Source organism: Poecilia latipinna, unplaced genomic scaffold, assembly GCF_001443285.1.
Source record: "Poecilia latipinna isolate Pla-1442-1.1 unplaced genomic scaffold, P_latipinna-1.0 Scaffold278, whole genome shotgun sequence".
NCBI lineage: Eukaryota > Metazoa > Chordata > Actinopteri > Cyprinodontiformes > Poeciliidae > Poecilia > Poecilia latipinna.
The window spans coordinates 60731-76780 of NW_015112894.1; the positions used below are offsets into that span (position 1 = coordinate 60731).

Consider the following 16050-nt stretch of genomic DNA (forward strand, 5'->3'; position numbering starts at 1 on the left):
ACAAGACATCAATCTTCCAGCTGCAGCTGAAATAAAAGCACATTCTGGTCATACTAGTCATTGGAGCTGTAATGGCACAAAAGTATAGACTCAGCATATGCTAGGTGGTTATTTCAGTCACTTATTCAGCCGTTCTGCTCTTTGTAGAGAAACTTCAAGCTTAACAAGTTGATATTTGCTGGTTATGTGGTCGTCTGTGCTCACACCATGAATGTCTTTTTTTTTTTTTTTTTCATAAATATTTCAAATTTATTCAATTCGACCATCTTGGAAGCCGTCTATAAGCCAGCTTAGCGTCAGTGTGCAGCAAAATCTGTGTTGCTCTTTGCTCCCTATAGCTGGAGAAAACTTCAGTCACTCCTGCACAACCAGAGAGCAGTTTGCTGGAAACTGTTAGATTTAAACCATGCCCCTTTTAAGTCTTAGCAGAACTTGCTGCTGGTAATCAGGGCCCATGTATTGATGACTTATTGTAGTAAATCATCAATAGACTTACTACAATCTTTGACTGATCTCTAAAAATGACTGCAATCTAGATAAATCAAGAAGTGGTGTTCTGCTTTCCAAAGCCCTAGCAACACACGAGTATCCACAAAATGTCACACAGAAACCTTTTCTTTCTTGAAAACGCAGCAAACCTTTGTCACCTCTGACCAACATGCAATGTATTTACATCCCTTATAATATAAGAGTGTTTGTTGATATTTCCTTGTGTCTTAATTATTTATTTCTTTTGAATACATTCAAAAATTGATTAGACTTTATAGATTTTTGCACACCATTGTGGTAGTAAGCTGTGTGATAAAATATTAATTAGATACCAGGGAAACTAATTATAACCACAGCCGTGGAGTCAACACTACTAAAGTTTATTATCTATTGAGGAAAAGCTTTGGTTGTCCATGTGTGTGCAATGTGTTCTTCTTAGTTTTGGGACAACAACAACAAAAAACAAACAAACCTGAATTTGCTTTGTGTCTTCAGTTCTTCACTAAGTATTTGAATACAGGCATACCGGCTTGTTTTTTTTTTGTTTTGTTTTGTGAGCTGAAGTTCAGAGCAGGGGATACGATCTCTCTTCAACTGTTAACAATGTGGAGGTGTTTGAAATATTCAGGGGAACACAGGAACAATTGATTTTCTGTTTTACACGTATTCCTTTTTTATTGGTTTGACAAAACAAATTCTTTGCCCAAACCTGAACAAAACAAACGTACACTAATTGGACATTTCCTGGTAAAAGTTAATTTGCTGTAGCATTCGCAGCTCTGGTCTTATTTTAATAAAGAAGAAAAAAAAATCATATTTTTGTGATATTTTCATGAACATTTGGGGAAAATTTGAGATCTTTGTGCCTCTTCAGGCCGTTTTGTGTTAATCAGAGTTTGATTTAAGAGCTGCAGAAAATCAAAATGAGAAAATGCTAACGGGAAAGCAGAAAACTGAGAGTTTTAGAAATCCTAACATTATGCCTTATTTCATTTGTGCCCACCATCACTTCTGCACTTGACTCAACATGGTAGGAGTTATACCACACTCACCTTACTTTGACTTGAAATAGTTGATTTATCCAGGAAAACACAAATTGCATTTATTTACCAGATTTCTCTCTCAGCACTGCGTTAGCCATGCTCAATAAGTCCAAATAGCTAGTTGCACTACACCATTTGCATATTGTTTTTACTTATCAAACGAATCTTGAAGCCGAAATGTAAAATTCATGTCTAAGAACCAGCACAGGGCTGTACTTTGACTGGGCCATTACAAAACCCTGATACTCTTCTTATTCTGGCATTGTGTGGGTTCGTTGCTGTGTTTGGGATCATTGTTCTGTTGATGACCCTATTTGGACTCACACATTACCCTGATACCCACCATTCTGGACAGCTGGTTTGTAGTGTTGTTACTGTTATACACGGTTTAGTTATAAGCGACTTGGCTGAGTGACACTGCTGCTTTAGGCCCATCTCTCCAATGGATATTGTGATTCAACCAGAAGCAACTTTAACATATTCTTTTCTAGACTGAAGCTTCTGCCTTCTTGCATCCCTTTAAATAAGTTTTCATAATTTTTTTTTTCTTTTTCTAATTGTACATTTTAACAGACTCATGGAGTCTGAACGCGTACTTTTGGGTTTATTGCAATTTATTTGAGCATTGCACAATTTAACCTTGGGGTCTGTCTTGCGGGACGTCAACTACATTTTCATTTACATTGTGAAAAATCCTTTTCACAGCAGAATGATCCAGTCTTTTGGGTGTGACCTTATTAGCGTTCCAACATTGAACTACAGCAACAGTTCATTTGCTAAGACCACGTTGTGTTAACACCCACCACCTGTAACCTCCAGTCAAGCTACTCCTGCCTCTATTGAGGGAGTTACACCTGCTGATGATCAAACAATCGGCTGCATTTTACTAACAGCATCTAGCTGCTACATTAAAATTCTTTGTGGCGTATGCATAGCTTTTCCACACGTAGATCTTCTCTTTTTTGGGTTCATCTTTGTTTAATAGATCATGAAACTATGGAATCTGCTGCATATTTTTGCAAACTTGAGCCAGTATTTAAATCATTTTCGAACCAAATGAAGACTGAATAATTAAAGGAATTGGTGTTTACAAATTGTTGATGTCCAACTTTGAAGCAAGTTCGACCTAAAAGCGAAGGATTTTATAGTCTTTATCTATCTTATGAGCAGCTGATTCACAGTGGAGATGGAGACAGTGGAGTGGCACCAGAACAAGTGACAGGTTTTGACTAGAATCATCCATACAAAAACTTCATCTTTACGCTTTTCCTTCAAAACAGTCCATCGTGAAACTTTTTTTTTTAAGAATCAAGGTTGTCATAATTTATAATAACTGTGTTTCCATTAGTCATAAAATAGCGCAAAATGAAATTACGAACATAAATTCTCTTAATTTGTGCTAGGATGAAGTGGTTTTTCAGTCAAATCAAAATAGATGTAATTCGCAAAACTGCAATGGAAACACTTTATTCACATCATACAAATCGTATGATTAGCAGCTGGATGTTACTACTGGTGAAAACGATGAAGAAGACGACAGGAAGTAGTAGGAGGATGATGGTTTGGAGGATGTTTTTCGGACAATAAGCAGCCGGCTCTCAAAAGCGTCGCACAGTTCATTGACAATTCTGTGCCAGTGAACAGAACATGAATCCATAAGTCTTTTGTGAAATTGCAGATTATAATTTCCCCAAAACGCAGCACATGTAGCCGCTCCCGATTATAAGGGGTCGTTCCAATGCCTGACCAAGATGCAGATGTCTCCACTGATGGCTGATAGATGATGAATGATAGCAACATGACTGAATTATGAATATATCTCATGTAGTTGTTATACATAAATCGCTGCCATTATTTTTAACAGCTTATCGCATGAACTAGATTATTCAAGTGTGATTTTCATTTCATTTCTCATTTAACGGAACAACTAGATTGAAAAAAAATTTTTTTTTTCGACATTAACGAAATATTGACAGAGATTTGTGCACATTTGTAATATAAACGCATCTACTGTTATTCCACTTTTGTACTTTTTTTGTCTTTGCCTATTTGATTTCATTCGATCATATTACACATTTCATCCTATTTCAGCTGCAGAGATAAACAAAGTGAAAAATGATGCAGTTTTATTGCTTATTCATTAGCACATTTGGATAAACTTTTTGATGCAAAAAATAATAATAATAAAAATAATAATAATAGTAAACCAGGAACCTAAAGTGAGGCCTTACACTGAGTGCAGAAGATGGCTGCCTCATAGACTGTCTCTCCGGTGCCGGCTGCCGTGAGTTTCCCTGTGTCGTGTCCAAACAGATAGCTACGGAGCCCGTCGTGTCACTCAGGCCCTGCTAGCCTTGCCTAATCCAGCCATCCGTCTCTGTCGCTACCCGAGAGACGGCGAGAGAGGAGGACGCCGCTTCCTGTTGTGTTCAGAGAACTCATCGTCCTCTCGGAGCATTCCCGTCGCGGCCTGCGCCTCTGTTCTCTCGCAGCACTTACTCAGCACATGAAGCCGGGGCCGACGCGTGCATGTGGGGGATCTGTGGGTGCTTCTCTGTTACAGTGAGAAGACTCACAGTTGACCTTGTGCCAAGCCTCGGCACGAGCTCCAAGCTCAGCACTCTAGCACATAAACAAGGATGGAGCTTGAGCAAATTCTGTTTATTAGCTATAGATTAACTAATAAAATGTCATGTGAATAAAGTATAACTTTCACGAGGAAGTCCGGTTTCTCTTTAAGCGCATGGATATTATCCATGTGGTACTAAAAAAAACACATTTCTGTGCCTTCTGTGTATGTACTGTAATTATGAAATCTCACATGAAACTTCAAAATTTGGCAACCAAGTAAATAAATAAATTTACAAAAGAAGCTTCTTCAGATACTTCAGCATCTTAAAAAGAAGTTGAATACATCTTCTATTCCTTGATTTTATATTCTTCTTTTAAAAGATTTCTAACCTGGTGGTCTTTATTTTTGCTTCAAATGGTCAAAAAGAGAAAAGGAGGAAAACTTGAGTATCTGAAAAGTGTGGCATGCATTTGTAGTCACCTCTCTGAGTTAGTTCTTTGTAGAACCACCTTTCATTGTGATTCATTTATCAAGTCTTAAATGGACTTAAGTCTGGAATTTGACTGGGCCATTCAAATACATCATTGTGGAGTCATCTAAAACAATCAGTTGTAGCTATGACTTTAAGCTTTATGGTCTTGGTCCTTTTAGTTTTCCATCACACACACAGCATCTTCAAAAGTCCTACAAGTTCTCATGTTCAAGTTCTGAAAGTGTAAGCACCGAGATTCACTGCAAATATGTTGCATTCATGGGGGTCAGGCTTTATATAAGGAATTGGTTGGAAACAAAAGAACAAAAAGGAAGGACTTGCATATTAGATGTAAATGTAAAGTTTGAAATTACAAATATTTCCGCTCATCAGTTTCTTTTACCATACGTGTCCAGAACCTGAAATACTTTAGTCAAATTCGAGACTTGCTTTCGGCTTTCTGGACACCATGGAAACCCAGAGGAGGCCAAAAATGGAAAGTCTTGGTGTCATTTGACCCTCATCCACATGTTTTTCTGTGTCCTACATGGCTTGTGGCGATCTTTGAACCGGTCTTTTTAAGGTTTTTAAGGCTTTCTTCCTGCCAGTCTTTGCCGTATTCTGTCCATTTCTAGATGACCTCTTAAAGGTAGCTCTGTAACTTCTTGCTCCCTGACCTGTCTGCTGTGTACCTTAGTTTTTGTGATGCTGTTTGTTCTCTAATGTTCTCTTACAAACCTATGAGGCCTAACACAGGACAGATGGATTCATGCTATGTTTATGGTTGTTGTGTAACAAACTGTGGATAAGTTTAAGAGATATTTGCAATGACTTTTCTATAAAAATTTCTGCCACTTCTTGGAATTATTGATAGGTCACCTTTCGTCATAAGAGTTTTGAGTTGGACTGACTGTTGAACTGTCTCTCTGAGCTACTGCAGACAGCTGATTGATACTCGCAACAAAAATGACTCACTGTTTTATCTTGGCAAAAGATTTCGTCGTTGACTTGTAAGACTAACTACAAATTATGAAGTATCTGATGCAGTGTCTTCAAGTCACTTGTTTAGCGCCTCTTTGCCATCATCCTAATCTTTAGCCTCTTCCACAGACTCTCTATCACATTCAAAAGTAGGAACTCTGGCTGAGCTACTTCAAAACGTTTCTTCCGGTCAGAAAAAAGGACAGCCTCCTTCCTTCTTTTACATGCTACTTTTACTTACTGTATGTTCAGATTTCGAACATCCTTAGATTCATAACCAAAGTGTCTCCTGGAAGGCATTCACGTATCATGTTATCATAAATCAGTTCAGAGCTTTTATTTCCTGCTTCAGCTATAAGACGCCTCTGCTTACTGTCGGTGTTTGTCTCTAAATGGAGCGTGGTTTCTTTCTCAGGTGTGTAGTTTGGACCCCATTATTCACCCTGTGACTCCAAAAGGCTTTGGTGTTATAACTGTATTCGATACATTTATTTCTTTTATTTCTTTTTTATAAACAAGTTTTTTTGTCCATCTTCCTACTTATTGCTGGTTCTGTTGCATGAACTCTGACTTACTAATCCAGGAAAGGCATAAATCTGTAGCTCAGATTTACGGATCATATTTGAACATATTACATATGTATATATATTTTCACAATTTGTGATTGTGCTTCACATATTTTTTGACATTTTTTATGAGCTTTGATTTTTGTTTTGTTTTGTTTTTCTCTTGAAAATGGTCAGCAGCAAAGACAAGATGGAAATTACCAATAAGGCAGCAGAAACACTGCAGAACTGCTACAAAGCAGACTGGTTCCTCACAAATTTTACAAATATGTATCAGAAATAGAACGTGAACAAAATTAGAGATTCATTTCAAATTTCAAGTGAATGTAAAAACTGAGCTGTGTCTTTATTGTCATCAGTCATTCAAGTGTAAAGTTTCTGAACCCAGAATAATTTTCCGAGCTTCACACAATACAACCACATAAATCAATTTTTGTATCTGAAAAAGAAAAAGATTTAGGTGGTTACACCCTGGCTAAGAAATGTAATAAATGAAACTATCCCAATCAATATTTAATTATTATTGTTAAGGAAGATGTTAAGCAGAACCTCTTCTGCTAAAGGCTCAGACTAAGCCTTTAGTCTGAGGTTTAATATCAGATGTTTTTTGCTCAGCAACATCATTTATTCACAAACAAGCTCCAACATTTGTTATGCCTGTGTCATATTTAATTTCTGTTTGATTCAACTAAGACATTTCTTTTAGGAAATGAAACAGGAATCTCTATAAAAAATAACAAAACAATGAAGAAAGAAAAACTATGTATTCCGCCTCTGATGTGAACTTGTTTTCCAATATAGTCTGGTATTAGACATGTTGATCTGGGAATATATTGCATTGTAAGGATACTCAGAGGTGTTATGTTGAAGGGATCCATCTAAACGTTGGAGGATAGACGTTTTCTAGGGCTGAACTTGGGCACCCTGGACTTTCATCCCCAGATTGTCATTTGAAACGGAAAAGAAAAAAAATAGAGACGTTGACTTCACTGGCAAAGTAATTTAATCCGTCCTGATGAGGGAGCAGATTGTAATGTCTTGTCCTTAATCCCAATAAGCACACAATATGCTACTGGGTTGCATCACAATCAGTCATGGCGGTTTCATGTGAAAGCACCTTATTTCTTAAAGTTTAGTCCTGCCTTACCCAGGTTTTTAGCGATGCCAACATGCATGGTAAAGCATAGAAAGCAGTGTGCCGCCAACTTTACGATTTGGGACATTTCACTTGCTACCAACTGCAAAACTTGCATCTGTCACTCTCTTGCTTCGAGGTCCAGAGCCGTAGCATTGGAGGTAACTTCAATCCTCCATTACATTTAACTATAATAAACACCAAGGCATGCAGAACATGTCTAGAAGTTGGCTTGAAAGTGTCTTCTAAATGCTGCTTTTCACTGACAAGTGCAACACATTCTGACACAAGCCTTGATTGGTCATATTGTAGAAACCTATGGCGTTATCACAGCTGATAGTCTGCTAGATTCAGTTCAATTATTGGGTAGCAAAATGACAACGTTTGTTACATTTTCAGCTGCTGGGGTTCGCTTTTACACTTCACTGTGCCAAACAAGCCTCACCTCTGAAAAACCTTTTTACCTCCTCACCGGTGGGCATGTTGCACCAAGAGCCACTGAAGAAAATGACACCAGAACCTCTTAACAAGACACTGAGTACAACTTCCTTCATCGCAAAAAGCGAAACAAAAATGGAGATTTTAGTGGTTGTAGGATTTCTCTTTCATTTTTCGCAAACTACCGTGAGCCATTTCTCTCACCAGCTCTAGACACGAGTGATTGTTTTGGTTGTTATTACCCAGAATGCTCTGCACGATAGTCCATTTCCTGCTTTTGGATTGGTTTCTACTCCGCTTGGGGTTCACATATGTATTCACACCACTCCAGAGATCACTTCAACCGAACCAACACCTAGGTTTGTAGGCAGACCAGAGTTTGCATTTTATGCATTCACACCTCCCTAAACGGGCCAGGCTCTCTAGACAAAGACATTAGAATTCGATTGGACTGCACCTTAGTCACCAAGGAAACATTTTGTACTTTGCATCAACATGGTTCACACCCAGTATTAGATGAGGATTCACCTCCATCACCTCCAGTTAAGCCTCAGTGCCACAGTCTCTGCTTAACCTGGGTTGTAGTAACTAAGCCAAATGATTTTTTTTTTAACTAAATCTTGCTAAAACAATTTGTAGGTAATATTTTGGGGAAAACTGAAATAAAAGTCCATTGGAAACCTTCAAGATCCCAAAACCTGAGCAGAATTGGGCTTGAATTCCTCCTAGGATGATTGCTACACAGCTCAAAAACCAATGCAGTAAAGTCAAACATTGACTAAAAAAGTGCACAGTGAAATGTACGGTAGGATATTTTGGTCCCATTCGATTTTGGAAGACATGTTTAAACATGTCGGAAGAGAGAAAATTGCAAAATGAAGCACTGTAAATGTGCTGATAACAGCGCAAACGGGCATATTTGGTGGGCAGTCGTTGTTGTTTGTATTAAATAAGCCCTTTCATCCCACCTACTGTTCAGCTATGCTGCGTCAGCATTGCAAGAAAGCCAGCAGAATTTGGCTGCACGCTGCCGCCATGAGACCGTGATGTATGCGTGCTGGCCTTTAAAATATCCCACTATGTTTGCCATAAGCGCCTTGAAGATTCGTTTTCACAAATGCCCATTGGATCACACAGTTCTCTGAGAGTGCAGCACCACAACAGCCTCATTCCTGTTCTATAAACCTTTGATTCTTTCGCCTTTCGCTCGCCTTCTTCCTCTAGTCTGCTTCCTCCCCGCACCCTCCCTCCCTCGCTCTTCCTCTCCTCTCCTCCTCCCCTCTCTGATTCCTTCTCCTTCTGCCTCACCTCGCGTGTCCGTAAAGCCGAGAGACGGAGGAGAGAGCGAAGGAGAGGAGAGGGAGCCGCTTGCTTTCTGCTGGCTCTGCATTATGGGAGGGAAAGCGAGGCTGAGGAAAGATAGGAGCAAGAGAGGGATGTTTGAGAGTGTGAGTGCTAGCAGCAGTTGAGCAGAGAGCTTGTGCCAAGAGAGGGAATGCAGCACTGCATTATGAAAGCCATAGGATATACCTCAGGTTCAACTGTGCGAGAGATTACAGAGCGAAGCGGCGGTCGGGGCGCGCGTTTCATCGCGTGTAACTCCCGCCATCTTTTAACGTAGAGAAAATGTGCCTTTTATTTGACGTTGCACTGCAGACTGGAGCGCACACAGGGCTTCCTTCCCTCAAAAGTCAATTCCACAAGCTTCTATCATCTCATCCAAATCACATTATTCACAGAGCCTGGTGTTTCAGGGAGGAAAAGGGAGCAGAGAAGAACAATGGGGAGGATATAACAGGGGTTTGTTAGAAATACCATGGATGATTTTTAGGTCAACTCAAGGCCAAATGATGCTTTTTCTTTTTCTACACCTGCTTGTGAGCATGTAGGGGGGCCTCCCGCCTTAGGATGGAGATCTGTTATGCCCAGCTATTTTAGGCACTCACCCTGTTTCTGGCATCATCTGTTATTCGCTCAGGACGTTCCTGTGATACTGCAACAAAGATCCACAGGTTTTTGTTTTGTTATGTGGTGCCTGGGAGAAATATTCATGCATACACAAATTACTTAAAGTTATGATTATGAAGTAAATGAACTGAACTTGTATAGTGCTATTGCAATCATTTTGACCACTCAAACTAAAGCGCTTTGCTAGGTCACATTAACACACAGATCGGTGGGCAATTTGGGGTTAAGTGCCTTACCCAGGGGTTTATCGACATGTGGCAGGAGGAAGCTGGAATCGAACCTACAACCTTCCGATCACAAGATGACGACCCTCTACCCAGAGACCCACAGTCGCCCTAAAAGTGGAAGTAAATATGTGGTTTTCAGTCGTTTTTGTAAGAATCAGTAAACGTGGTATTTGAATTCAACACCCTTCACTCTGATACCCCTAAATAAAAAGCCACCTATCATGCAAAATTCACTTTTTGTGCATTTTTGTATTTCCATTTGGTTTTCCCCAGTTGTCCCAATAAAATAAATTCAAGTTTTGAGGTTGGAACCTGACAAAATGTGAAAGATTTCGAGGGATGTGGATACTTTTTCTCTCAGTGGGCACTGTTGCATCCTGGGAAAGTGGGCTGTATTCCTCTGGTAGCCAAAAACTGATCAATTCCAGTAAAATTATATTTATGGCATTTATCGAATGTGATTGTAAGCTGGATTTGACATGTAAAATGGCTGACAGTGAACAAGTTGTGCTGTTGATGGATTTCTAGAGTGGTAAAATTTGGGGCAACAATCACTTGAGAGCATAAGAACCTTCCCTCGAAGCAAAGCCTGACATTAAAGACTGTCTGTGTGCAGAGTGAGGAGGAACCGATCAGCCAAAGCAGGCCTTTCGCCGCCGATAACGTTTTATAAACTCGACGCGTTGTGGCTCACAGTAAAATAATGCATTTTAGTAACTGCTTGCTCATTTTGACTTTCTCCACCCAGGAGGGTCAGGAGCTGATCCAGGAGAAGCCGGAGCTGCGTCCGGTCGTGCAGCAGAAGCTGGAGGAGATCAGAGAGTGCTGGTCGGACCTGGAGACCACCACCAAGGCCAAGGCCCGCCAGCTCTTTGAGAACAACAAGCCCGAGCCAGCGGTGAAGAGCTACTCGGACCTCGACAGCCAGCTGTCCCACCTGCAGCAGCAGCCCCCCCAGCTGGAACAGGCACACCACCTGCCCACCTTCAATGAGCAGCTCCAGAAATTCCAGGCAAGCGCCAGCGCCTTACTGGGTCGCCCCGAGGAGACATTTACAGCACCTATCAGTCTGTTAATGAGCAGCAACACAACATCTCCGATGATCCAAACCTTCTCCTCAGCAGCAGCTTGTCAAAGAGGAAACTGTCATCCTCCATGTATTAAGTTCAATTCAATCAATTTTAAATTTAATTTTGCTTTAAAATTAAATGCAGACCCATTCAATAAATTGATTTTTTTTTCTTTAAAGTTTATATTAGGAACTCTAACTCTGAGTGAAACATTTTATATACAGGGTGGGTCATAAGTTTCCACACATAGAAAAAATAAACATTTTATATTGGACAACCGTTTTTATTTTTGTGGGACTCTGTGTAATCGCTGCACGTCTTGGAACACTTTGTGGATGATTTGCAACATTTCCAGCTTTCTGAAACTTACAAATAAGTTTTGCCACAGTGCTGTGTGTGTGATGCTCATTCCATGTTTTCTGTTAGAGTTTCATGCAGCAATGCGACCACTTCCCAAGCCAGCCGTCGATATAATTTCAATTCTTTGCTCTTTTGTCAAACGCGTCATCTTGGGTGCCTGAAATATAAAAGAAATTTTACATTCTCCTACGTATGGAAACTTATGGCCCACCCTGTAGATTAACTGTTTATCCACCATCATCAGTACCTATGCTAACTAGCCTTAGCATTTGTGTCAGGTGGTGAACCAGCTGAGAGTAAGGGAGATAAGTAGCGCGTACAAGAGGGTGATTGACAGCACTAAGACGGTCCCCCTGTCTCTTATTGGTTGCTTCTGACTGACTGTATTTCTGCAGTTAGAACTGGGAACAGCATTTACATTTTATCTGTCTGATAGTGTCACAACATTATGATAATTTTAACAAATACGTGGAAAAAAAAAATTGTAGTAAAATTTACATGCTGCAAGTTTAAAGGTTGTGTTTTTGAAACGAGCCTCATCAGAACATACGTTCTAATTTCATGAATGTGACCGTGTGTCTCACTCAGACTGCTGTCTGTGCACAGCGACTTACTAAAATTTACTTGCCAACTTTTATGCATTTTATCACATTACACCAAGCAGCTACAAACGTCAGTGTGTTCAGTCGGGATTTTAAGCGATAGACCAACATAAAGGCGTACTTACTGTGGTATGGAAGACAAAGGATGAATGATTACTTTAATAATTTTCTTTAAATGTTAAAATTTGAAAAGTGTGGCTCATTAAATTCCAGTGCAACCAACTTGCAATCAGAAGTCACATATGGTAGTGAGGTTCTAAAAGTATTTTTCTAATTGAGCATCTCACAGGGGTCTGTTCAGTCCATCATCTGAAAATGGGAAGCGGATGGACAGACATGACCGTCCACCTAAGCTGAAAGGAGACCATTAGTCAGAGAAGCACAAGTCAGCTGGGAGAATCTGTGCATGTGGCAGCTGGACAATTCTAGCTGAGAAGAAAGCCTTGTGATGTCAGGTTTGCAGTTTGCCATAGGCCACGTCAGGGACGCTGCAAACCTGTGGAAAAAAGACCAAAACTGAACCTTTTGTCCAAAATATAAAGCATTAATTATAATTGCTGAAAGAAATAACACTGGTTGTTAGGGGTGCACCAATACATTTTCCTATGGCTTTCCACAATCAGTTCCAATCAGTTCCATGAGAAACCGATCTTATCCATTGAGCTTATCTAACTCTGCAAAGGCCTGAAAATCAGCCACTATCTCCTTTTCCCTTTTGCTCTGCTGAGGGAGAGCTGACTGACAGACCCGCCCACCACCCCACTGTTGCCAACTAAACAACTTTGTCCCTATATTTCAGGTCAAAGCAATTGGTATGGGCCAAAATCAGACAAAGGCAGACTAAACAGACTAATCATAAAAATCAGGATGAGCAATCAGTGAGCCCCTGATGGACATCAGTTTGGACAGATTATCCTCAGTGTCTACCATGATGGTGGCGGCATCATGCTTTAATGAGCCGGGACAAAGAAGTTAGTCAGAGTCGGTGGGATTAAATCCAGGACATCACAGAGAAGAAGGGAGATGTAACACAAGAGTGGCGGTTCACCTGCCAGCAGGACAACGACCCTCAACATACATCCAGTGCCACAGTGGAACGGTTTGGATGGAATCGTATTGATATGAATGTCCAAGTCAGTGTTTTGATCTAAATTCAATTGAGAGTCTGGGGCAAAACGTGACTGAGGTTGTGCTATCTCACGAAGAAAAGACAAACCTTTCGGCCTTTAGATGTACAACGCTGGTAGAAGCTGAAGCTCAAGCTGCACAAGCAGTGACAGTGGGCTCTGCAAAGTATTAATTTTGGGCGTCTGAATAGAAACGCAGCTCACACTTGTCAGATTTTGAAACAGTATCTATCATTTTGTGCTACCTTACAGCTATGCGCTTGTTCAACAGGTTTGAGTAGTTCTCGAGGCACTGTACAGCTCCGTCTGAAACCTTTCAGTTTGCTCCGCGGTGGCATGTTCTCAAACGTAATGTTCAGTGGCATTAAAAAAATAAATAAATGAATGCCTCGTGTGCTTTTTTTATTCTTCAAGTGAGGCAAACTATTATGTAACCCTGATATGTTCTGACAGGAAAACAGCTGATGCGCTCTGTCCACTTTTCACATACAGTGGCTGCAACATGACCTTCCTCTTCTCTTCTCTGCAGGCGATGGAGTCTCAGATCGGGGACTTCTACAAGGACATGGGGGAACTGGGAGGCCTGCAGGGCCTCAGCCTTCCCCAGCGAGGCCTGGTGACGGGCGACAAGGAGGGCGGCGAGCAGGCGGGTGAGGTGGAGACCCGCATCGTTCGCCTCATCGAGCCTCTGAAGGAGCGGCGCCGCATCCTGCTGGCTTCCAAGGAAATGCACCAGGTTGCCCAGGATCTGGAGGATGAAATTGTGAGTTTCCTCTTGCTTGATGAAAATCCATCACTCAGCTGCTGGTGATGAGACACACATGCGTTATGGTTTTAGTCAGAAGCCGCATCCACTCATCCAGGACCTGAATGCCATCTTAATTTGGGCTTTTAATATTGCATTTCAGCCAGTATTTTTTCAGGATACAATTTTACAAAGAATAAGAAACTTCAAATCATTTTTAAAACAGGAAGTAGGTGCACAATTTTTTATATATTTTGAATATTTTGTTAACTTCGGCAATGTGCAGGCATTCCTTGTAGCCTGCAACAAATCTCTGGAGAAACTTAAATAATGAGTTATAACAACATTTAATTTCCCTTTGGGATTAGTAAGATAATTTTGAGTTGAATTGAATTGAGAAAGTGGTATGGACCGCCCTATGAGGATTTAATCCAAACCCTAACCCTTTAGTTTGAATAAGTATCTCAAAGTGCTACAACTGAATAGTAAAACATTTGAAAGGTATATAAAATAAACTTATTTGAGCTTTCCATCATGTTATAATGTTATTCCCTCATGAAAAACATACCTTGTGTGTTTGATTCTTTAATGCATGTTTGAGAAATCCTTTAATCCCCGTGGCAACCATTCAGCTGTGCCAAACACCCGGGTGGAGCAAGCAGCGCCTTCGAGGCGCAGCTCCTCCTCAGAGCTCCACTTTCCAATCGTTTCCGAGTCAAAAATTGTTCATGAATTGAAATGTGACCCTAAAAACTGGAGTTGGATTGAATCACTTGACACTGAAAGATTTGCTTCTGCAGTTTGCACCCTGCCTTTCAGCTGTGCTAAATATAGGTGCAGAAACATTCTGGTTCACATTTAATAAATTGCATTGCAGGTGCTAAGTCAATACACTTGCATATCGTCCTCGCAGTATTTTACACTTCCTGATGATCAGCATATGTTCTGCATATTCATGAGAGTAAACATGCTAAATGTAAACCTTGTAAGGGTTTGCTTGCATAACCTTTAAAAGCCTACAAAGGTTTTAAAACATCCAAATAGTTGGGGATTAATGTGTATTTGAGCTAGAGTGTGTATTTTTGACTGCATTAGTTGTCTCCTAACTTCTCCTCTGTAAGTCAAAAATATCTTGCAAGTTTTAGATTTTGAATTTAAATGACTGAGTTTGTGAAACGTAAACTCACAGTAGTGAGTTGTGCAAAATTTTTGCTAACTTTGTTATGTCTCCAAGAGTTGAGGAAAAGAATGGATTTTTTTTTAAGTTAGAGCTTAAAAGAAAATGAAAGAAGAAAAAGAAGCACTATTTCCCAGGGTGCTTTGCAGCAGATGTTTGTATCCTGTATTGCGCAGTGAGTGAGATTGATCTGCTTGAGTGTTAAAAGACAAAAAATAACTGTTATTTTCGCAACAGTTTGAGGACCATGTCTTATTGTTTAAGCCTTGTTCAAATTAATTGTTTCTGAGGAGAATCCCTTGTGATATTTAATAAAAATGCATCATCAGATATTTTGTACATGCAAGTTGAACCAAGAATTTAATTTCTTCTTACTTACGATAAGTACTCGTTTCAACTTTATAATGTGAGTAAAAACAACAAAGAAGCTGAGGGCAGTTTTCTCGCATATTGTGATATAAATATTTGGTTTAAATCACAATATTAAGTTAAAACAACTCCCAATTCAAGACTAATGAGCAATCAGAGTCTAAAAATAACTAATGTCCCTTAAATCAGCTTTGTTACAATTCAAATTCTGAGTTAAAACCAAAACAGTTTTCCTGTCAAACTTTCATTTTCAAATTAAAACAACCTTCAAATGTTTTAGTGTGTGTGAATCAGAGACATTCCATGATAAATTCAAACTCCAGCACTCAGTTTGTATTTTGAACAATCATTAAAACTGTTTGTTGTGTCCAAGTTTATCATCAAAAGACCAGAATTAATGACATTTATTCTTACAGTGAGTCTAAAAAAAACATGCTACGAAAAAGGTTTAAAAAAGAAAAACTGGGAAAATTCATATTTCATATCGTTGCTGAAATTCTTAAATGTTCATTCTAAAAATAATAATAATAAATAAACGATGCGCTTATCTTTGTTTAAGATGTGGATCCAAGAAAGGCTTCCTTTAGCGTCGTGTAAGGATTATGGGAATAACCTCCAGAGTGTGCAGCAGCATGTCAAAAAACACCAGGTACGTCTCATGGCCGACCTTTGGCTACGGCTAGCTGACAGGCGGACATTCTCACCCTAA

General features: G+C 39.8%; 1 protein-coding gene across 4 annotated transcripts in view; it reads left to right on the forward strand.

Moving 5' to 3' along the window:
- Nucleotides 1-16050, forward strand: part of sptbn4a (spectrin, beta, non-erythrocytic 4a) — a 34409-nt gene that overhangs the window by 5367 nt on the left and 12992 nt on the right. For all 4 annotated transcript variants that reach the window (XM_015033731.1, XM_015033727.1, XM_015033728.1 and 1 more), the window contains 3 exons: nucleotides 10640-10903; nucleotides 13580-13813; nucleotides 15901-15990. In XM_015033731.1, the coding sequence (XP_014889217.1) occupies nucleotides 10640-10903; nucleotides 13580-13813; nucleotides 15901-15990 (588 nt within the window). The remainder of the gene's footprint in view (nucleotides 1-10639; nucleotides 10904-13579; nucleotides 13814-15900; nucleotides 15991-16050) is intronic.